At 41.7% G+C, this 23229-nt stretch overlaps 1 protein-coding gene across 12 annotated transcripts in view; it reads left to right on the top strand.

Moving 5' to 3' along the window:
- KIAA1217 (KIAA1217 ortholog) overlaps positions 1 to 23229 on the top strand; it is a 345028-nt gene that overhangs the window by 158124 nt on the left and 163675 nt on the right. For 9 of the 12 annotated variants that reach the window (XM_090142968.1, XM_090142967.1, XM_090142969.1 and 6 more), the window contains one exon: positions 17305 to 17588. In XM_090142968.1, the coding sequence (XP_089999094.1) occupies positions 17305 to 17588 (284 nt within the window). Of the gene's footprint in view, positions 1 to 11936; positions 12292 to 17304; positions 17589 to 19678; positions 21632 to 23229 lie in introns of those variants that run through there. The other 3 variants (XM_031614322.2, XM_031614324.2, XM_090142976.1) reach the window with 3 other exon arrangements.

A 23229-nucleotide genomic window follows, 5' to 3' on the forward strand; every position in this document is an offset into this window, starting at 1 on the left:
CTCCATGACTTAGACTTTTAGTACACAAACTTCAAGTGGCGTGGCTTTGAGCATAGGTGCAATCAGATGTACATTATTTGAGAAGGGGCTCAAGACACAAAGATGTGGAATTCATTTTTTAACTCTGAATGTGCGACAATGTGTTAAATTTAAAAAAAAAAAATAGATAGTGAATGACTCTTAATCTGTCTGTAGGAGACTGAGTTTGTATGTTTTATTGAGATATCACTCCCTAAATGAACTAATAGCCTCAGAATTCACAGCTACTTATCATGTATCAAGTAAAGCTGCTGCGTTCTTACACCTGGTGACAACTTCTGCAGGATGAAGGGGAATTTGTCTTTAGCCACATAAAGCAACCCTGCAGCATGACAGTCCCATGCTGATAGAACTGACAACATTCTACCTTTCAACAGCTGAGGCTTTATTCAAGTCTTGAAGACACTCCTGAGAATTAAGTGGAGCTATGAAGAAAAGGTATTTAGTGATGATTTGCGAAGCACCTCCACAGTCTTAAAGCCTGTGACTAAAATCGAGTATATTTTAAGGCAATGTTGAAAAGGGCCCTTGTACTGGCTGTTAGGCCTGCTGTGGGGTTGTCCTTCCTCAGGATGTTTCTCAGACTCCTAAAGTCAGAAGCCTACCCAGACTTCTTCATGCAGAGCAGGGCAAACAAATTACCTTTTTGGATGGTTGGGAAAAGAAAGTGATTGGTACTTATTACCTGTAGTGTTTTACCCTCTAATTCTGGTAGCCAAACTGCAAATTCTGGCTGTGTTTATGCTCTGCTTTAGAAAAGTAGTCAGATTTGATTTAGAGGTTTCAAAAAATGTCAGACTTGTAACTCCCTCTGGCCTGATTTCCATTCTGCACATCATCTTCTGCCCTTACCTTTACACCCTCCGTTCTCAATCTAAGGGTTGTGCAATGCCACTATAGAGACACATGACCTCAAAGATCTGGGAAAAACACTTGCTGTTCTGGACAACCATTCAGTTCTTATTTTTCCCTCTTGGCTATACACACAGCTTCTTTGCTGGAATCCAGCTATCCTTGGATTGAGCACCAAGACTCCCCACACAAAAAAGAAACAATGAGTTAAAAGCATCAAATTAACACTACTCGTGTTGTAAACTCATCCTTTTCTTACCTAATGCCCTCTCCCAAGGACATTCTTGCGCTAGTCTCTGCTGTGAGAGAGGATTTATAGGAGCTTATAAAACCGAAACTGGGCATATAAGTAATATTGTCATCTTGTGTCAAAGAGATTTTGATACTTGTTTCCTTCCAACACTTTGCCCAGAATTTTCTCCAGCCAGTATAAGGATTTAGATGTCATTCCAGCTGCAGTCTGGAAGCATTATGTCAATAGGAGAGCGAAACAGCAAAAGAGGCTAACAAAAGGTGTGAATTTATCACTTGACCTTTTTACATTAATTATGAAAGATTAAGGCAATAATATGAGAGTCATAAATAAAATGAAGTACAAAGCTGTACTTTAGTAGGTAAGATGGGTATTGCAAATACAGATTATTGGAGCATATGCATATGCAGTAAAACCTGCCTGTTACTAATTAATGTTTAATAACCTTTAACTTTGGAGTGAAGAAAACCTGTCACTACGTATTGCCTGTTCCCTGTCTTCAGCTATGCTGCATGTAAAGGCGTGTGCTATATTATGAGGGAGATATTATGTATATCTCTGTGCAGACTTGCACATTTGTAAGGGCAGAAAACTAATACAGTGTCATTTTATGTTGTCAGTGGAGAGCTCACCTGTGAGTCATTATATTGTTTGAAAAGTTTTCACAAGGAGTGCTACAAAACAGTTGGAATTAAATTGTCTTGGGTTATGTTTTTATTCATGAGAGAGACGAAGGCTCTGCTTCTGAATAAGCTTAAACCTTGTATGACACCTTTCTGTGCTGACGTTGCTTATTCTTGCCTTCACCCCAGGCAATTCTGTGTGCTTCTTGCAGCCTGATGAGATGTATCATTGTTACTTCTTCTCTCGCTTTATCTTCTGCAAAAGTGCTGTACAGAAGGTGCAGAATTCCCCTTGTAGGAGGAATAGGGTATGACACAGGAGTTGTGTCACTGCAGCTCACTCTGTGCTCGGACACTTTGCTCTTGCCAGCCTTGCAGCTTGTTCTCCCTGTTTGGAAGGAGGTAGCTGTGGTCATGCACTCCCTGCCCTGGGGCACCCTGCACTGCCTCCCAGCTATTTTACTATTTCTGGGGGTAAATTTAGGCTATGTACTCAACTATTAGTGCCAGTATATTAAGTTCAGTGTCTAAAGTATCTATTTAGTACCTAAATTGAGTATCTGACAGTGTCTAAAGAGGGGCTGTGAGAAAGAGGGGGACAGACTTTTCAGGAGGATCTGTTGTGATAAGACAAAAGGAAATGGTTTCAAACGATAAGAGAGGGGATTTAGTTCGGATATAAGGAAGAAGTTTTTTACGCTAAGGGTAGTGAGGCATTGGAACAGGCTGTCCAGAGAGAGGTGCATGCCCCGTTCCTGGAGACATTCAAAGTCAGGCTGGACAGGGTTCTGAGCACCTGATCTAGTGTAGGTGTCCCTGGTCATTGCAGGGGAGTTGGACTAAATAGCCTTTAAGGGTCCCTTCCCACACAAACCATTCTATGATTCTATGATCCTGTCAGCTGTACTTCAGTGAGGGAATGGGAATGCTAGAAAGAAAGTGAAGAGAGGAACAAGATTGTTTTTCAGTATATTAAAACCCAGACTAATGCAAGTCTTCAGGAGTCCAGCTAATGCAGTTGAAGAGGCTTTATCACAAAGCATCAACCCTACAGAACTGGTAGGTCTGGCTGACGATGGGAGAAGAGTAAATCCCAGCATTGGAAACTGCTGTTGAGTCAAATATACCCTGAAGTAAAAGGAAGCAATTCCTTAGTAGTGAAGGTAATTAAACTATAATGTAGTGTGTTGAATAGGAGTGGGTATGTTACAAAGCCACATTAGTCCCACTGCTGCTGATGATTTGCATTTACTGCAGCAGCTGTTTGCAGGGTGGAAAGTCTCTTGGATGTGGTGTCTGAGCCACCAGTTCTATCAGCTGACTTCACAGACCGAGCGCTGAAATGCCCCCAAATAACGCAGTTGTAACACTTGCAGCCCTGTATTACAGGCAATAATTATAATCAATTGTTGGAGTTCAACCTTTCAGCTGGTGATGTGAGGTGTGGAAGATTTCCATCCCCTCCAAGTGCAATTGACTAGGCATGTGGTATGTTTTCAGGTTCATTCCTTTTCCCCTGCATTTTTTCTTCATAAAGGACTGGCTGTGCTGGAGACAGTGGCTGGATGTGAGTGTCAGAGCTTAGAGATTGGGATCATTTGGGTTTGTTTTACAGTGGACACCTGATTTGGGAAATTTAAGTCAGAAGAAAGAATTTTTTTAGGTTTAAGTCACTGGGAGCTTACACTGTCATGCTGACTTGCACAGATCATCTGGGTAGATCTCATCATATGGGTTATGGGAGTTTACTTCAAAAGCACATTCCTGTTTGAAGCAAACACTAATGCACCTGCAGCTTCTGAGTGTTATGTTCATCTTCTGTCTTTTTCATCTCAAGCCACATGTATAGCCTTTGTTTGAGGATCTCACACCAAATGTAATGTCTTGTAATAGACAGAAAGTCAGACAAGATAGTCAAATGGTCCCTGTTGCCTGAAAGCTGTGAAATCCTGAATACCAAAGAGTTTTTATACCCCTGAATTAGTACATGCTCAACTCAGCAGAAGAGACTGGGCAGGAGTACCACTGTTGTCAGCTGCTCTTGCTTTATTACTGATCAGCTGTTTTCATGGTAACATCAGCATGGGCTGGAAAGGTCAGATTGGCGATTTTCAGGGAATAGGATGTACACAGTGTCAAGAGGTCATTAAATTACTTGCAAGTAGGAGGAAGTTCTCATTCTGCTCTCAGGAGCAGTGATTTCCAAGGAATCAAAGCGAGAGCACTGTAAACAGCAGCCAGTGGAACTGAGTGGCTTAAGCCAGAATCCAGTCCACAACCTGCAACTATCTCCAGTCACTGGAAATCAGATGTGCAAGGAAACAAAGTTAGAACAAGCTATTCTGCTTGTCTTTATCTATTTTCAGATATTTTCTGTTGTTTGCTGTGTAGTATTGCATTTTTGCAAAATACAGGGTGAAAATATAGTAAAAACAGTTAAAAATGCCCAACTTACTAATCATAATGGTGTGTATGTCTCCTGTGACTTTAGCCTGAGTTTCAAATTCAAAAAATGTCATTCTTGCCAGTAACTCTGGGGGGAAAAGAAATGAATATATGACTGGGTACAGCCCATGGATTGTGGGCTGTAGTGTAGTGTTCTAAAAAAAATACCATAATTTTTCAAGAAAGACCACCATCATGAATGCTGTGAATGCTGCAGGTTGACAATACTGTGACCATTGTGTTAATTTCTAATCATTATTTACTAATTATTTTACTGAAACCATTCTTTTTGGTACAAAGTTTATCAGACTTGCCTCCTGATATGCAAGCTGGTATGGTAATCACAACATAATTTAAACTATTACATTAATTTTAGACCCAGACTCCATCAAAGTAAACTTTGTATTTCTTATTAATTCAAGCAGTCTCCTGACAGTCTTTTAAACTCCACATGCATTTGGTGAGATCTGAATCTCTGCTGATTCTTTTTAAGTATAATTGTACTTTACAGCAAGTAACTCTCAATCCCTTTGATCACTAAAGCATGCTGCCTCGTACATTCACAAGCAGATCCAACAGACACCCGTGAAACCAGCAACATTTGGTGTTTCAGATGTTAGGTTTGTTGCTCTGGCACTGCTAGAAAGTTGGACCTATTTGAATCCAAACTCTCACCAGAGCTGTTTGAGTGAATTCATCCAAAAGGGAACTTATCAAAACCAAATTGTTTTACACTGGGGGAAAATAGAATTTGAATATAGAGCAGATGGACTTGAAAGTGACCTTCTCCCCTTCTTTCTTCCACCTCCCTCAGAAACAATTCCCTACACTATTTCTTCCCACCCACACAGTGCTTTTTATTTGATTAAAATTTCCAAGATGTAAGGCACATTTTCCGTTCACAGAGTTATTTGTTTGGTGTCTTACAAAAACAGATGTTCATACTCTTTAGTTCTGTCTTTGCAGGCTGATCTTATTCCATCCCATAAGTGATGTTGTATGGAAACTGTGATGTGCAAGAAGTGGCCAGGCTGGTAGGTGTGAGGCTGTAGCATGCCAAGGCCTTCAGTTCAAAATTCTGCAGCAGTGTGCTAATCTCCATGTTAGCTCAGTAGGGTAGGATGGCAGTAACATTGGGTAAAAAGTCTGAGGTAAGGTATGATGTTACATGAGTCATGCGTTACATGTGCAGTTTAATGATGTCCATTTTGCTCTGTCCTATCCTGCATTGGCTGGTGAGAAGTCACGTTACAGTGGAGAGTTAGCTTGTTCTTGTCCCAAACTGCAGAGCTAAAAAGCTGTGGGTGAAGGAGAATAATCATTTTTTTCCTCAGTTCAGTGTCAGTGCTTCTTTGTGATGGTCACAGTCCTTTTCCTCATTGATTTAGGGCATTCACAAGTATTTACTGCTTTCAAACCTTTACATTTATTAAATAATTAAAAAAAAATAAAAAGTAAGTAGGGGAATAAAGAAAATAAAATTTGGAAAACAGAAAACCTAACCTATTTCACACGATGTAGCTGTTTGGGTGTAGGAGTTGTTAGCTTGATCAGAATATCTTCCCAAGTGAAAGGAGGATGTTCTGGTACTTGGAGAAGCGTAAGGCACTTAGCAGCACGGTCCTTTTTGGCTAGAGGTAGGCTAGGACACTGCATTCTTCTTCATAATTGCAAGCTCATCACTATCAAGTGGCAGGTGATTATCACTGCTCCTGAGAGCTCAATTCAAAATGGAATTGGAAAAGTGAATATATGTATTCATCTTGAATAGCAAACGTTCAAACTCTTAGTGAAGGTTTAACTCTTGTCAATAGTTTGTTTTAGTGATTAAGGCCGGTGGTGACATCTGTGATTTTCAAGAATGATCATATAATTTGGCACCGCTGTCAGTCTCTGAACTTATCAGAAGGAGTTGAAGCCTGTAGGTTTCAGGTAAGAACCTTTCAGGCAAGACATGGTGAAAGGCTGCTGTGGAGATGTGCAGAGAAACTTGTGCTCATTTTTTATTATACTTCAGATGGAATGGAATTTGACTCTTTCAACTAATTTTTTTCTTCATGTGTATGAGAAATCATAACTGAACTGGAATGTATGGAGTATACATACTGAAAGTCTCCACAGATGTTTTTAACAGCAAAGTTAATTTCATGACATGTAGTCCCAGAGGTTGTATTAGATTGTTTGTCACTGTAAATTTTCAAATCAAGTTCAGATGTTTACCTTTAATTTAACTAGTTGATAGATCAACCATTGTCCTTGGACTTGAAATAGGAACCAACTGACTGAAGTCCCTTGCTAAGCAGATGAGATCAAATGATCGCAAAGCTCCTCCTACTTCTCAGCTTAAAAATCTAATTTCTGTTATATATGAAGCCAAATTATTGCATAATTACTCTTAAAGTAGTATAAACCTCTCTACTTCTGTATTTACTTGAATGGATTCATGTGGATAGACCTGTGGTTATTTTCATCTTGCCTGTATGAGATAGTGGTTGCTATTGTATCATCTTTAATAATACACATATCTGAGGGGAGTGAGTCTATTCTAGTTATTAAGGATTGAAACTCCACACCAAAGACTGCAATGAACTCTCTGAGCACAAAAGAGCGTAGATGCACTCAGTTTTTCACGGCCTACCCACTTCAGATCTAATATTTATTTTGTTCCTGGTCTATAGTAGGGTAGACAGTGCCAGGCTGCTTCACACTGAGAGCATTCATAATATATTTCTCTGTGGCTATGTGATTTGTGATTTTGCATGGACACTGAGATACATCATTAATTATGGGATGCCTCTTCTGATTTAACTATTGATAATTAACTTTGCAATTTTTTAGATGTGAATAAACACTAGAGCCACAAAAGCACTGTTGTATATTATGAGTTTTACTAATTGAGCAAAACAGTATTTGTTAATTGCTCCTTTTATGCACATCCTAAAACCAGAAGTGCTTAAGTAGCTCTGGGACATTAATTTTAAACACAATTAAAACAGCATATCCTGTTAGCAGTTGTTCTCCATGCATTGTTTTGATATTGATGGGCCTAGATCTGAACACGGTAATTAAAAGGAACTACTGTTATTATTGATTCCACAGATAAACAAATCCCAACTGTGTGCTGTGAACTGGTTAATCAAGTTTATTTAACGTGTTGCTGGTGATTCATCCCAGTGATTGTGCTGCATAGCTCTTTATGTGAGCCTAGCAGTATAATGATTCTGGCTGTCTCCAGTTTCTCAGTTGCAAAAGGAGTTTCATTAATTCTTTTAAATAAACATGGGTAGCACCTTAAGGCATGGCATTGTTACATATACTAATTAAATCCAGTTTGGGACCAAGAGCTTCTCACTCCAAGTAAGAATGTATTTTGAGATTGTGCAATTCTGACTGCTGTTTTCATGAAATGGTGTGGTCCCAGAAAGCAGCAGAGACAGCTGTGTTTTGTGTGAAGCTGGGTGGGTTCCTTTGTTTGGCTCTGGTGATATTAAAGCATGCCACATTTTGTCTCACTTTTTGCCAGTGCTCTTTAATCTTTTTTGAGAGATTACTTATGCAGCCATGGGCATTCTCCTGAGGTAACACCCACTTTCCAAATCACACAATCATGACCAAATAAGCAATTTCTCCTAGATCACCTTTGCTCAGGTCCCTTAACAGCATCAGCAGTACCATCACTCCCAGCAGTGGTAGCGTCTTGCATCTCCCATAGAAGCATCAGCTTAAGACCACGGGTTTGCACCAGCTGTGCCCCTATTCTGCCCCAGGGGGCACCTGGCTGCTCAGAAGGATATGTCAGTGGGTGCACTACTATGAGTCATGAGACTCCCTTTCTGTCTGTCTTGTGCTCTTGACTGTAGAAACTTAATAAGGCTGGCTGAAAGCAGATACTTTAGTGTTGGCAATACATAAAAAAAAAATGTTGATAGTCTTATTTTCTAGGTTATTTTTACCTCACCTTGGATGAAGGCAAAACCTGCTTACAGTCATATGGTACATAGCCTTTTTGGTGTTATATGGCTCTTGGTAGAAGCCATACTGATCTCCAGAACTAACCCTGTTCTTGTACAACATTGCAGACATGCCTTGCTTGTAGGCATTTGTAGCCAAGCATGTTTTGTGCTTGCCACTGCATTATGTCAGGATTAGGACTTTATTTAAAGACCCTTGGCCAGCTCAGTCTCAATTTCTGAGCCCTGTCTATAGGTGATGTCTTGATACAGCTTTCACATTGCAACTGCGCTGATTCTCTTTTCCCACCAGGGATTTCTGAGTTATTTTTTTAGTTCACAGAGTCAGTGCTCAATGATCCCTCAGTGCCTGATATTCCTGTATGAGCCCTCATCTCCTTCCAGCTGGCTAAGCGTAAGTCATAATGCTTGTCCAGACTCTGGAAAACCTTGGTGTTAAAGGCACATTCCTCAGTATCACAAAAGGCAGCATCAGATAAGTGGGCTGGCTGGCCAGCACTCCTTGTCCTAAAATAGTCCCCAGTCAAAATCAGCAGAGATTAACCGAAGGCCAGTAAAAACAGTATCTAAATACAGTGTGCATCACACTATTTTCTTAATATTGTGGAGCAACTTAAGGAGTATTCTGTTGGGAACATTGTACTGCAGACCTTAAATAGCAATGCTAATGTTTAGATTGTATTTTCATCATTTCTGTGCTTTCCGTGCCAGATTTCTGGGACCTTTGCCAGGTTCCTAGACAATACAGAATTAATTGTTAAGAAGAAAAATAAATATTTGTTAAGTGGTAGAGAATATGCATGTCTGATCTAACGAACATTAGTTCTGTGCATTTATTAATTGTTAATAGTAATTCACGTGAATTATTTTTCTGTCTGGAAGGGGAAGGATCGAAGCATGAAGAGAGTGAGTTTCCTTCAGCTTCTGTGTCTAATTTATATATATGCATGTGTGTGTGTGTGTGTGTGTATACAAGCAATATTTCTGCACTTAGTAATCCAAGTAGAGAGGGTGACATTTCTGCCAGATAGAGAAGCAGAAAACGTAGGAAAATTTTCCTTGCCTGCCTGGACCATGTGGTTGAGAGATGATTTCAAGCAATTTTGCTGATGCTGTACTGAAAGTGAGTGTTGAAGAAAGCTTGGAAGTCCAGATCACACAAGATCTGTTTAAAAAGACATCTGAGATAGTAACTGTTATTTGGTGTTGCAGTGTGAGGTTGATTTGAATGAGAAATTGCTTATTCCTAGTATTACTTCAGTAATTCAGAAGGATAACAAGAAAGGCCTTTTTTTAAGTTATGTTGACAGTAAAAGGAAAACTAGGGAAAATGTGGGTCTGCTACTAAATTACGTGGGTGCCCTGGTAATGGGATGCTGAAAAGGTGGAGATACCGAATGCCTTCTTTGCTTCTGTCTTTACTACAAAGACTGACCCTTGGGAATCCCAGACTCTGGAAGTAAGAGAGAGAGTCTGGGGAAGACTTCCCTTCGATCAAGCGAGATATGGTCAGAGATCATTCAGCTGAAATCAGTCCGTACAAATCCATGGGCCCAATGGAATGTGCCTACATGTGCTGAGGGAGCAGGCAGAGGTGACTGCTGAGCTGCTCTATCATCTTTGAAAGATCTTGGAGAACAGGAGAGGTGTCTGAGGATTGGAGGATAGCCAGTGTCACTCCAGTCTTCAAGAAAGGCAAGGACAATCTGGGAAAATACAGGCCAGTCAACCTGACCTTTGTCCCTGGAAAGGTGATGAAACGACTTGTTCTGGATGCTATTTCCAAGCAAGTGGGAGAGAAGATTATCAGGAGTAGTCAACATGGATTCACTGAAGAGAAATAATGCTGGACCAACCTGGTAGCCTTCTGCGATGTCATCACTGGCTGGGTAGATGGAAGGAGGGCAGTGGATGTTGTGTACCTTGACTTTCAGCAAGGTGTTCGACACTGTCTCCCACAGTGTGTTTGTAATGAAGCTGAGAAAGCGTGGAATTGATGTGTGGACAGTGAGGTGGTAAAGAAGTGGCTGACTGGCAGAGCTCAGAGGGTTCTGATCAGAGGTACAGACTCTAGTTGGAGGTCTGTAACTAGTGTTCACTAGGGGTCAGTGCTGGCTCCAGTCTTGTTCAACATCTTCATCAGTGACCTGGATGATAGGATAGAGTCAACTCTCAGCAAGTTTCCTCATTATATGAAGCTGAGAGAAGTGGCTGACAATGCCAGAAGACTGTGCTGCCATTCACTGAGACCGGAACAGGTTGGAGAGTAAGGTGGAGGTTCAGCAAGGGCAAGTGTAGAGTCCTACACCTGGAGAGGAATAACCACATCCATCAGTACAGGTTAGGGGCTTGACCTGCTGGAAAGGAACTCTGCAGAGAAAGACCTGGGGGTCTTGGTGGATAACAGAGTGGACATGAGCAGCAGTGTGCCCTTGTGGCTGAGAAGGACAATGGTAACCCAGGGTGCATAAAAAAAGCGTGGCCAGCAGGGAGATTATCTTCTCCCTTTACTCTGCCTAGAGAGGCCACATCAGGAGTACTGTGTCCAGTTCTGGGCTTCCCTGTTCAAAAATGATGGGGATTCCCTAGAAAGAGTTCATTGGAGGGTGACAGAGATGATTAAGAGGCCTGGAGCATCCCCTGTATGAGGAAAGGCTGAGAGATCTGGGGTTGTTTAGCATAGAGAAGATAAGACTGAGAGGGGATCTGATCAAGGTTCTTAAGTATCTTAAGTGCAGGAGGCATTTGGACAAAGCCAGACTCTTTTCAGTGTTGTGTAGTGATAGGACAAGGAGCAATGGCAAAAAAGTGGAACATAGAAAGTTCCACACAAATATACAGAACTTTATAGTGAGTGTGACAGAGGAATCATAGAATCATAGAATGGCCTGGGTTGAAAAGGACCTCAAAGATCGTCTAGTTGCAACTCCCCTGCCATGGACAGGGTAACCAACCACTAGACAGGCTGCCCAGAGCCACATTCAGGCTTTGAATGCCTAGGGGGATGGGGGCATCCACAGCCCCCAGCTGGACCTCCAACCTCCAACTGGAACAGGCGGCCCGGAGAGGTGGTGAAGTCTCCTTTGGTGACATTCAAGACCTATCTGGATGCCTACCTGTGTGACATACTGTAGAGAACCTTCTTTGGTGGGGGGATTGGACTTGACCTCCAGAGGTCCTTCCCAGTCCCTGCCATTCTGTAGTTCTGAGTTATGATCCTGATAGAATAATTCAGTCTGATATTCTCTCCTAAATCAACACATGTGGCATCTGATGAAATCTGTGGGATTTTATATTGTACGTCATTAATTTTTTTTTGCATTGAAGCCCAGTGGATCTATTGATTCTCAGACAGGCTTCCTGCTTCTGATCTGCCAAAAGAGAATTAGTTATATGTTTCTATATGCTTTGCTACTGAGGCTTCAGAATTCCTCTTAACCGAAGCCCCTGCTTACATGTTGCTACCATTCATTTTTATTGGCTTCACTAAAGTTGAATTCCTGTATCTTGATTTTCCCTAATTCATTCTCCAAGCAGCTTGAAAGAATTCAGCTGAAAACAAAACCTCAAAGCGCTTATATAATGAATTACTTCTAAGCTAGACGCTAGAAAAGACAGAGGAGCATTTATCAGGAATGCTTGTGGGCTTGGTGGTTACGAGCTTAAAAAAATATTCGGTGGAAAAGCTTTTGTCCCATGACAGAGATTTGAAAGGCTTCGGCTTCGGATTCCAGGGGAGGCTCAGGCCTGTAATCACGTTTGAAATGTTCCCTTTCAGAAGGCTGGCCGGCTGCACGGGAAGCGAGCCGGCTCGGGGCTGCCTGCGGCCGAGCCCATCACCTGTTGGGGCCCAGCGGAGGAGGGCTCGGATCAGCCGCCCGGGACGGCCCCGCCGCCCACCCGGCCCGGGGCGCCCGGGGACTGCGCGTCGGGAGGGAGCCGGCCCGAGCCCCAGCCCCACATCCAACCCCAGCCCCAGTCCTGCCCGCTGCGCTTCCCGGCTTGGAGAGAGCGGAGCCTGGGCGGTAGGCAGGGACAATGGAGGAAAATGAAAGCCAGAAACTTGAGCTGTGCCTGGCTTGTTCACCAGACAGCAGGCAGATGAAGGGTAAGTAAGGGGGAGCAGGAAGAGGGAGTTGCATTTAACCATGCTCCTCGTTGCTGTTTTTAATAAGTGAAGGGAATGCATGGGGGAAAAAGAAAAAAAGAAAAAGAAAACAACAACAACAACAACAAAGCATGTCTTTCACGTGCTGAAGGCTCTGGAGGTTTCCCTAAGTCTGGAAGCGTGGCTGTACACCTCCGTGCAGGCTCGGGAGCGGGCAGCGCGGCTGTCAGCCCGCAGCGCCGGGACAGGGCAGCAGCAGTCCGGCGTAACAGCGGAGCTGGGAGCGCTTTTCACTCGCGGGGTGCTTTAAATCGCCGCAGATAGCGGCGAGGTCGGAGTACTTTGTGTGGGTGCGAGCTGTGGGGGAGCCCAGCCAAGGGTGCCTTTGCACAATCTGTATTGCACCATGTTTTATCTGAAAGAGAGCTAAGCTGCGAGCTGGGGAGTGCTGCGTGGAACGATCCACGTGGAGCATGCAGCTCATGTAGCATGGGATGCCTAATCTAATCTGCATCTGTTGCAGTGTTTGTGGAACACCTGTAGACGTTCTTGGTTCATGTGCATTGTATTCCTCGTAGACGCTTGAAGAAAAGTTGTGTTACTGTCCTTCTGTGAAATAAGCAGCCTTAGTGGTTTTCTAAAACTGACACAACTCTGTGTGTTGTACTAGAAAACATTGCATAGAAAATATAGAAGTTCTGTTTCTTGGAGGTTTCTTGGAAATGCGTTCCTTGACACTCTTTTGACCATTTTTGAACCTTAAATAGTGGGGCAGTGTTTGCCAGTGTCTGTGTGTTCAATGGGAAGGAAACTTAAAGGATATGACTGAGTAGGGGGGAAGAAGAAATCCCTTAGTAACATATGTACAGGTGGTGTGAAGCTGACTGTAGATCTAGAAAAACTCAGCTCTGACCAGACCCATCTTCTGATTCTCCATTCATAACCAAGGTTAGTAGTTTTGGCCCATATCCAGTAGCTACATTTGAAAATTTATTGGGAACAGATTTAATTGCAAAGGCAATCAAGTAGATAGGAATGATTCCCAATAATCTCAGATTTGCTGCCAGCATATCATAGGTGGGTTTGATTCATGCTGTTAAAATGTATTCTTTTTTTGTCCTTTAAACATTGAACATGTATGTGTCAAGGCTCAGCTTCACGGTGCTAGAGTGTGAAGTGTGGGTCTGACCCATGGTTGTTGCTTTCTAAAATTATTCTGAAAATGTCCCTCTCTTATCACCTGGGTTGCAAAACAGGAATGTTACTATTTTCACAAAATTTTAAGTAATGGAGCAAAGTGACTTTTTTGACCTTTGTGGACCTCACAAAGGGTGTGACTGAGAAAAATTGCATACCAGACTTTCAAAAATAACTTCAAGTTATGGCATTTAGTCTTTCATGGTAATCTTCCTGATAATCCCAGGCATAGTGCTTCTGTACTGCAGACCTGGACCTTTCCCATAGTCTTCATTTCATGACAATCTGCTGTAGTAATGGGCGAAGACTTCCTGATGTTAGTTTTAAGGTTAGAGCTGTATCTTAACTGTGAGAGTTACTCGAGGCTTTGGATAACCTGCTCTCCCCTGTCAGTCTGCCGAACTTGCTTTTTGTTGCCCTCTGGCTTTGCTACTCTGCCGAACAGAAAGACCTTCAGCACTGAGCTTCTGAACGTGAGGGAGGGAGAGAAGGAGACAAGTTTATCTTGCACTTCTCTTGCTGTGTTTTCCATTGGCTTCTATTTACTGTTTTTCCAAGGAGTGTACTTGCATAATTTATCCTTTTGCTACTCTTCACTGTCATCTGGGAACTGTCACATGATCCTTCACACATTGCACAGTTATCTGTGGGGATTGATTTTCTAGGCCCATTATCTTCACTTCTAAGATATGGTCTGTTTGTCCACGCTGTTATTGAGCAACATCAGGATATAAAATATGTCTTGTAGTTTCTCCTTGGTGTGCTGTGGTGTGGATCTCTTATGTTCCTAGTTACACAAGGGGTATTTTACCATTCCATCTCATCCTGGCCATGAAAATGATTCGTCAGCATTTAGGAAGTGACCAAGAAGGTATTTTTAAGTGACTACTAGGAAAAGATATTCAAACATCACACAGACTTTGGTTTACATTTCAGCCGAGATGCATGGTATTATCCATGCTGGTTTGTTTATTGCTGATTTGCATAGATTTGGGCAACAAAGCAGTGCAATAGTTGCTGCACGGCAAGAAAGTCACGTGCTGATGTGTGCTGCAATACGGCGGGATTGTGCTGAATGCCCAGGTCAGCTTGCTGGCAAGACTAGCAATTAGTTTGCATAGTTTGCATTCCTTTCTTTTCACTGCTATTCATACAGTATTTTCCTAACATATGAAAGAAAAATAATATAATTTGCTGATCTTTCTAATACAATATGTGAAAACTATGCTGTTTTTTTATAATTCCTTCTCAAGGTTCCACCCATTAACCAATAATTCTAAAACAATTTACTTGATATGTCTCATGTTTCAGATAACTAGCTTAAACTACTGAAATGACTGAAGTGCAGAGCTTGGGGGGGCTTTGCATGAGGATTTAGGAGCTGAAATCCACAGTCATGAGCTCTCAGTTGTGCTTCTCAGTATAGCATTACCTGCCATATTGAGGAAGTGCTTGCCACCAATCCAGTGGCTGAAACTGCTGCTGTGACAGTACTTTAAGGTTGGTACAGAATTGCTGCACTCAGTTACCCACACTCACACTCACTCCCTAGAGCTCTAAGGGATTTCCTTATTTCTGTCCAACACCTGAGCCTCAGCCTCAGGGATACAACCTCTGTGCTCTCAGTACAACAGATTAGAGATGGTAAATTCCAGCCATCACCATCCCACCTTTTTTTTTCTCCCATTTATAATCCACTGAAGTGACTGTGCAGCTTTCAGAAACTATTTTGACTGAGTGCATCTGGAATTGCCACAGTTACTTTTTGCAAGCAAAATGCTCTCTTTTTTTGGCACTTTTCTCAAAGTGGCCAAGTGTAACTGACAGTAGGTGGTCTGAATACACAGCAGACAGGGAGGGTGGATGCTGTTTGTTGTTGTGCTTGGAAAGGCTAAATGGTAGGATGAAGAGTCTCTGTGTGTGTTCATATGTATTTAGGTTGTCAGGGTTGTTCTTGCTCAAAACGAGCGAGTGGTGGCCTATGCTGTATGCAGTTTTGGGCCTTATCCATCTTTTCAAAGGACTACAGGAAGAAAGCAGACTGAGGAAATAAACCTCACTTTAAAGCCTACAGCATTCTGCAGTTTGTTCCACCAGTTCTCAGGTGAAATAATGTGGGGCTGCATAGTGATTCACATCCACACTGTCGTCCAGCAGCTGTCCCATGCTGTGTCTCCAGTGATACAGAGATTTGAAGCCACATACGAACAGAGCAGCCAAAGCTGTTTCCAAAGCAGTGTCTGAACCTATGTTCTTCAAAACAAAGTGGCAGCTGCAGCCTTCTGCTTTCTGTTCTGGTTGTAGGATAAATTCCCATAGATGCAAACAAGACGATGTTGTTGGTACTTTGGAGGCCGTGTACATTACAGGGACCTTACAGAAACATGCAGGATTTTGGAGGCCCGGTCCCGTTGGACCAAAGCAATGGCTTCCCCATTTAAAGTGATGGGACTTCACAGAGCTCCATTGGTGGTGTTTTTTCTTTATCACCAGGCTTGATGTAATGTGGGACTTGGCAGACAAGTGGTAACGTGTGCCAGGAGGCTGAAGAGTACTCAGAATGAAATCCTCAGGCAAGTGGTGGGCAGCCTGTCAAGCTGACTGAGTGAACAATAAAAAGAAGAGAGTTGGTGCTTCCAAACTCCAAACAGCAGTGCCATATGAGTGGCAGCACTTGGGGGGCCTGTCATCAAAAGCAGAAAGGGCTTTGAGTGAAAAAGTGACAGAAATGGGGATGTACAAAAACCATGCAGAGTGGCTGCTAAGGGTTAACATTACTGTGGGCGCCTGGGCCTACCCAGCACCCAGGGCTTGGAGAGGCCTTTTCAGTGCTTCTGGTTTGGGGCTTTTTTCTTCTTTGCTGACAAAAGATTAAGGGAATTTTCAAAGGTATTAGGTAACAAGGCTCCAGACTACACTTCGTTGTGCACCAGAGGGTTCATGTTACAGTTACCTGAAGATAAGCCAGCACTTACCTACCCTCTGTGTCTGCTTATCTCTTTGCAAAAGAAGTCATGGTCTTTGGTCTTAAAGCCAGTTTTAAAGCTGTAACATTTATCTGAAGCTTTTTGTTTGTTTGTTTTGTTTTGTTTTTGTCTGTATATTACTCAAAACTTGGTTTTCTTTCTGTTTCTTGAGAAATTGTTTATTGAGAGAGCGATGTTGTATTTTCCAGCCTGCTGTCCTGAGACGTATAAAATCCAAGGGAGATCCATGAAATTTAAAACCGTACCACAGTCAGAAATAGAGGAGGAAAAAAAAAGCCACAAAACCCTCTTATTATTTCGTAGGTGTTTCTGAGCATGTTGAAAACACACTGAAAAAAGATTAAGGATTTCAAATCTGCTTTGTCAAATGAATGTTCTCTGTTGGTATCTTGTGGGATACGAGTTACAGGGCCATTAGGGGTACTGGAGCTCTCTGAAGAATACTGTTCCTTGCCCTGGAAAGAAAGCATCCTGTGGGTTTTAAAGGTCAGGGAATGAGGACCCTGTCAGATCTTCTTTTCAAGCCACATAGTGGTAAAGATGATATAAAAGGAACATCTACTTTAATCATGTTCACTTTTCTGTGAGGTACTACTGTGGTTCTGCGTTGAAAGTAAGTACTGTGCTGAGCTTATATAAATGATTATGTCCGGGCTTCTTATTAGAACATATGTATGCCTAATGATGCAGAACAAGCCATTGGGCACTACCAGACATTTAAACTGACCTTGCTTTTTTATCGATCTGATTATTTTCTTTTTCATATTAAAGTGAATTTTGGAATTGTGTTCTTAAAATATTGTTTGCCTTTTTGGTTTTTGTTTTTCAGACCAGGCAAAACACAGTTTGCATTTAACATCACTAGATGATGCTGAATGCCTCCGATCTAAGGAGCTGCTTTCAACTGCAAACAGTCACGCTTCTAATTCCAAATCCACACGCAACATCCCTCGAAGACATACTGTAGGTGGCCCTCGCAGTTCCAAAGAAATACTGGGAATGCAAACCTCGGAAATGGACAGAAAGAGAGAGGCTTTTCTTGAGCACCTGAAGCAGAAATATCCTCATCATGCTACAGCAATAATGGGACACCAGGAGAGACTGAGAGATCAGGTATGAAAATCAAATTTGTATCTTGCTTTCTTTTAAAGAATCCTAATAACTGCTACCTCACTTTGAATATGAGGTAGAAAATTGAATGTGTTAGCCTCACTACAGAAGGTGAGAATCTAACAAAGAGTTTTGTGTTCAGAGTTGCCTAGGATTCAGTTTCTCATTTGAAATCAATAGAAACAACAATAATAATCAAACTGTTCCAAATTACCTTGGAATTGTTTGTTGAAACTGACATTTTTGAGGAGCTTTTCATTTTTTTTTAGAATATATACAGAGAAAGGGATAAGGTGAGACTCTTGATCTTACTATATGGATCTCCATCTACTTTTTCATAGCTGAAGGGAAAATATGGAACAGCTGTTAACTTTTGTTGTATTTTCACTATTGGCACCACTGCCTGGGAGAAAGAAAAATATCTGTAGACCATGTCTGTGTGCTTTAGCTAGCTCTGTTACCCTTTCACTTTCTTTCTTTTCTGCTTTTGAGTCTTTTAATACAAACAGACTGGATGTATCCACAGGTATCTGCCTTCTCCAAACTTTATTGAGATCAGCACAAACCTGCCAGGGGTGTACCTCAAGGTGCTTTTCTTCTTGTCTGATTGCAAGGTCAGCAGGAAAAAGTTGATTTAGGGTTAGAGACGATGTGATGAGACATTGATGTATTTCTCAGAACAGGTGGAGGCTGCTGTCATGGTGACCTGAATTTAGGGAATGCCACCCAAGGGACTGTTCACTGCGTGGCTCTGGTTTTGAGTGAAAAGTTAAAGTTTAGTTTGCTAAACCTTGCAGACTGTGTTGTATTCCAAATACATTTTTTCAAAAGACCAGCAGAATGTAGACTTCACTGTTAAATATCTTGTGCCCATTATTCTCAGTTTAAAAAATGGTTGACAGCAATCCTGTTGTAATTTCTTTTTCCAAGTGTTTTGTAGGTATTTCAGCACTGGCAGCAAATTAATTGTAAGTAAGGAATAAAAACAGGTTGGCAAAGTACTATACTCTGCAATGAAAGTGCTTATGAATTCCCAGTGTCTTTTGAAGCCTTCCAAGACTTCAGAGATAAGAGCAGTTGTCACTCAGAACCTCCCCCTTACAACTTCTCTTTGACAGGGTCTCTCGAGATCCCAGGTGCTATCACTGCTTCAGTAAGACTGCTAGAATCCATGTGTATCCTGCTAAAATTGCTGCAAGACTTCACTTCTAACGAGAGTGATCTATTCCTTATTTTTAAAACAGCTTTCCTGCTTTCTTTTGAAAGTCTGAGCTCCCCCACACACTTATCTCTTTCATGAACTCTAGTGACTGTGTGGAATGTGCCGGGTGGTGGATAAAGATAGCATACAAATTAAATAAAGGGGGTGGGGGCTGAAATTCAGAGATTAGATCTTCTAGAGTCATGTAAATATTTAGTTCCAGTGTTGCAGACACTGCAAACCCAGTTTGAACAGCCTACAGCATTACACCCTACACATTTTGTAATTTGATCCTTTTCTGAAGGCAATAAATTACGGAAGGAATGCAGTAACTGTTTCTGCTATTTGTTTAAAATGTGTCATCCTTGCTAATTTATTGAGGGTAAAATTATGTGAATGTCTCCTGCTTTTATTTTTTGATGATTGGACATATGTATTGTATATAAGGAGTGTGAATTTTAAAACAAAATTACATTAAAATTACTGTCAGAGCAGTGGATTACGGTTATTGGGAATGGGGAAGACTTAAGACTCCATACATTCAATGTAGTTTTTTTTCTTAACATTTGTGTCTAAGCATGCATACCCATGTATCTGTGTATTTTGTTTGTACTTAAGCGTATATGCATTGGAATATGTCTGTAAATATATGCATGTACAATACGGGCTTACTTGGCATCTTTGTGAAAAAGACTATAATGTCGATTAGCTTTTAAGAGTGTATATGCGTGTACAGCGTATAGACTTCCTTTTTAATTTCCATGTGCATGTATCTATGTACATAGCAGTGGTGTAGAAAACACAAACTGTACGTGTGTGTAAATATGTCACATACAAAAGTAGTGAGATGTGTGGGAGGACAGGAGCTGAAATGTCACCATTTATTTTCTAGGCCATTTTCCTCCCATCTTGTTTCTCCAGCTGCTCCAATGTCTGGGAAGTGGCATCATTATCCCTGGTGGGAATTCCCCCGCTGTGGAAGATCTATCAAGGGCAGTAGCCAGTGCAACACCATTTTCTAATCTCTGTGTCAAGCAGTACAGCTGGAACATCAGACATCCCAAGATTTGTGGTGCATAGTGTCAGTTATCTTCTAGGTTGCTCTAAACTCTGCCAGGTCTGTAGCCAAGAAAAATGGCCCAGAAAATCAGGATTGGTAATTGTTTCTTTTTTGTGAACTTTCCTCTCTGGCCTGTTTCAACCATCTGTATCTGAGTATGACAGAAGGCCCCTGGTTTGCAGCAAGTAAACATTAGGGGAAGAAAATGTGTTTGATGTTGTCAGTTCATATCGTATCACCTCTGTCAGCAAAGTCAGCTCTGAATGTTGTCTGTCTCTTCTGCTATGTATTAATGATTTCCTCCAGGCTTTGTTTATTTGGGTAAATCCCTCCCTGGATGTGTGTTCTTGGAACCCATTTCTGCTCAGATAATCTGCCACAGAACTGCAGGGAATAGCGGCCAGGTAAAATATCAGTGAGGATTACTGGTGGTTAGCTAGTGTGGTGACCTGCAGCCGCCAGCTGTGCAGACAGATCATCTCTCTTCCACCTCACAGGTTCACCGTCCTGCATGTGATGTCTTATTTGGCAAGGCAAAGCTCAAAGAGACAGGAACTGTCTTTCTTTGTGGTAGGGCCTTGGGATGTGGCCGTAAGGCAGATAACCCACAGCTGTGTGGCAGTCAGGGGGTGCGTCCAGCCTAGTGGCTCATCTTCACACTGTGATGTGTCCCTTTGTAAGCCAACCCCATGGCCAGACACAAAGACTCCTTCTACCTGGACATCTGCAAAACCAAAGAACAAAATTGTTTTATTTTTATAGATAATGCAAGCTTCTTCAATAGCTTTGAACACGGTGCATCTACCAGATCTGTCTGATCTTTACTGATGAAAGCAGAGCACTGACACAATCCTCAGGAAAGTTAGAGAAAAAGAAGACAGAGAAAGGCGGAAACTGATCTCTGTGCTGTGGAGTTTGAGCTGGGCTGGACGAGCCCGGTGCGATGAGCTCTACGCAGCCTGAGAGCAGAACAAGTGCAAATGCTGGGCCAGCAGTCCTGCAGACGGAAAGGAGTTCGCAATTAAGAGGTTAAAAATGCTAACCTTGCCATGGGAGGTGGGTAATTCCTGCAGTGAACCTGTTTTACAAGTCACCTCAGGAAAAAAAAAAAAAGAAAAAGCTTTTCTGAGGGGGCAGAGAGCAAAAATGAGCCTGTAGAAGTTTTTCAGAGCCAGAGCTTTTGAGTATGCCTTTAGCAAATGAGCCGGGCAATGTTTGCCACAGATTTCTTTTGTTGTTTAAACAGGGAAATGCACTGCAGGACAAGGAAGGGTTAGGAACAGCTTAGCTTTTTTGCTAGGGTTCTGTGAAGAGTGCATTTGTTGGCAAACAAAATCAGATTTCCATTGATTAAAAAACCAAACAAAACAGCCCAACAGCTGAACCCTTCTAGTGCACACGCAGTGCTGAGTGCCTAGAAAATGGTGGTTGGGATTTTTTTGTTGTGTTCAGTTAGGTCTGAACATGACAGGTAACTCTGGCATCTGGGCAGGTGTGGTTATGGTTGCCATGGAGATTCGTGATGTCATGCTTGATAGAGCATGTCAAGACAGCTAATTTAACATGTAGATGTTCAAAAAGTCCCATAGGCCAGAAGTAAGCTGTATGCAAATAACAAAGTTACACTGCAAAAGGGAGAAAGAAAATACGGCAGAGAGATGGAGTGCCTTTTACCTGGCAGCTTTAAAGGATTACCAGGCTTCATCGTAAATTAAAACTTTGGGAAGTAAAGGAAGAGGATTTCTGAGCGTTTTTCTGGGCTCACCTGTGGAATCTCACATTTCGGTAAATAAGCTTCTTTTCTCCCTCTGCCCCTGCTGTAAAAACTGCTTTTGAAATCGTAGAGTTTGTTTCAGCCCGTTGTTCTTCCTGGCAGCAGGGCTGAGTCAATACAGCACGTTTTTTTGGCATGTTGCGTTTTCTCTTTCAAAAATGAGTTCTTTACTGAATGAACTGAGAATTCTGAATTATTTGAGAAGTATTGTAATGTATTATGTTGATTTTATGAATCATGCTGCAAAAATGTCCTAGGTAATGTTTTGGAGGAGAAACTAAGAATTGAGACACTGTATTTATTTGTAGATTGTTGCCAGATGTCTCTCCTTTAACTGCTAAAATAGAACCCTAACATTACAACAGCCTTTCTTCCAGCATTTGAGATCTGTAAAAATACTGAGGCTTTTAAATTTTTTGTTATTTATTTATGTAGGTCACAGTATCAGTTCCTTAAACTGGATATATGTTTTGATATCATAGGATAACTCTGAAGCATTTCTTAATAGTTTTTTCTTAGCAAAAGTCCATCTCGTAAAGGCAAGCATGTGAAGATAAAAGTCTGGTAACAGAAATTCTATGGTAACTTTTGGCTTTCAGGTACAGGTGATATTTGCAGGTCCTCTTGAGAAAGAGTAGAATCCCTGTGTTCTAAGTTGTAACAACTTTTGTTCTTACACTGACCAAGACGGATGAAGAAAACATCAGTACCTGAGGGGTAGCCCCCCCCATGGCACTGCTGTGATATGCTAACACGAAGCACTTGTAGTTTCGTTGCTCTGATCGTTCTGTTTGGCAGGGGTTAGGTTTAGGTAGGGATGGGTGGGAGTATGGTGCTTAAAATGTTTTTGTTTGTTTCTGCCGAATGACACCTGGGAAAAATCAACTTGAGAGAAACTTCAGTTCAGTGTAAACCCTCAGTAGGAGTTAGTGTTTTAGTGAATGAGAAGGCTGATGAGTATTATAGATCCATTATCTAATTCCAGGTGAAAAAACAGTGTATATGGAATTTCTGACGTTCTGCATTGCTTGATCAGGCAAGGTAAAATAACGCTTTTTTCAGAACGTATATTGATAGCGTTCTGCATTCATTACACTTATACCATTTGATGCCATGGTAGGGAGAAAATGATTTAATATTGTGTGAACACTTTTCCGGACTGTGCTGGTAAGTTAAGAAATGATATTTAGTTTTAAGGTGCACATAAATGTGAAGAATGCAGTTTTAATCTGGATATATGTTTCTGCTGATTTTTCTGGCTGTGAAAGTCCATTTCATTGAATTACTCATGGGTTCACAAACTACAATGCATGATGTGTCTTTGAAAAATGGATATTTTTATCTGAGAGCTCAGTGTCCTACAGTCAGAACTTGTTGTGTCAGCAGAGTTTGTAGGTGTTTATTTATTTGTTTGTTTGCTTTTAAAAGCTTCTGAAGTTGTTTCAGGAGATTTCTGTGAGCTTGTGTCTCATCTCTGCAGAAGGGTATTACCTCCCTCCCCTCATGAGACTGCCATTCCCCTTTGTAAGCCCCACAGAGCATGTTGCACGTTCAGGAATGAGGACCCTCCCCAGCATCCACACGTGTCCCCTGTCTCACATACCATCTG

The sequence above is a fragment of the Phasianus colchicus genome, chromosome 6 (genome assembly GCF_987193195.1).
Source record: "Phasianus colchicus chromosome 6, bPhaCol1.hap1.1, whole genome shotgun sequence".
NCBI lineage: Eukaryota > Metazoa > Chordata > Aves > Galliformes > Phasianidae > Phasianus > Phasianus colchicus.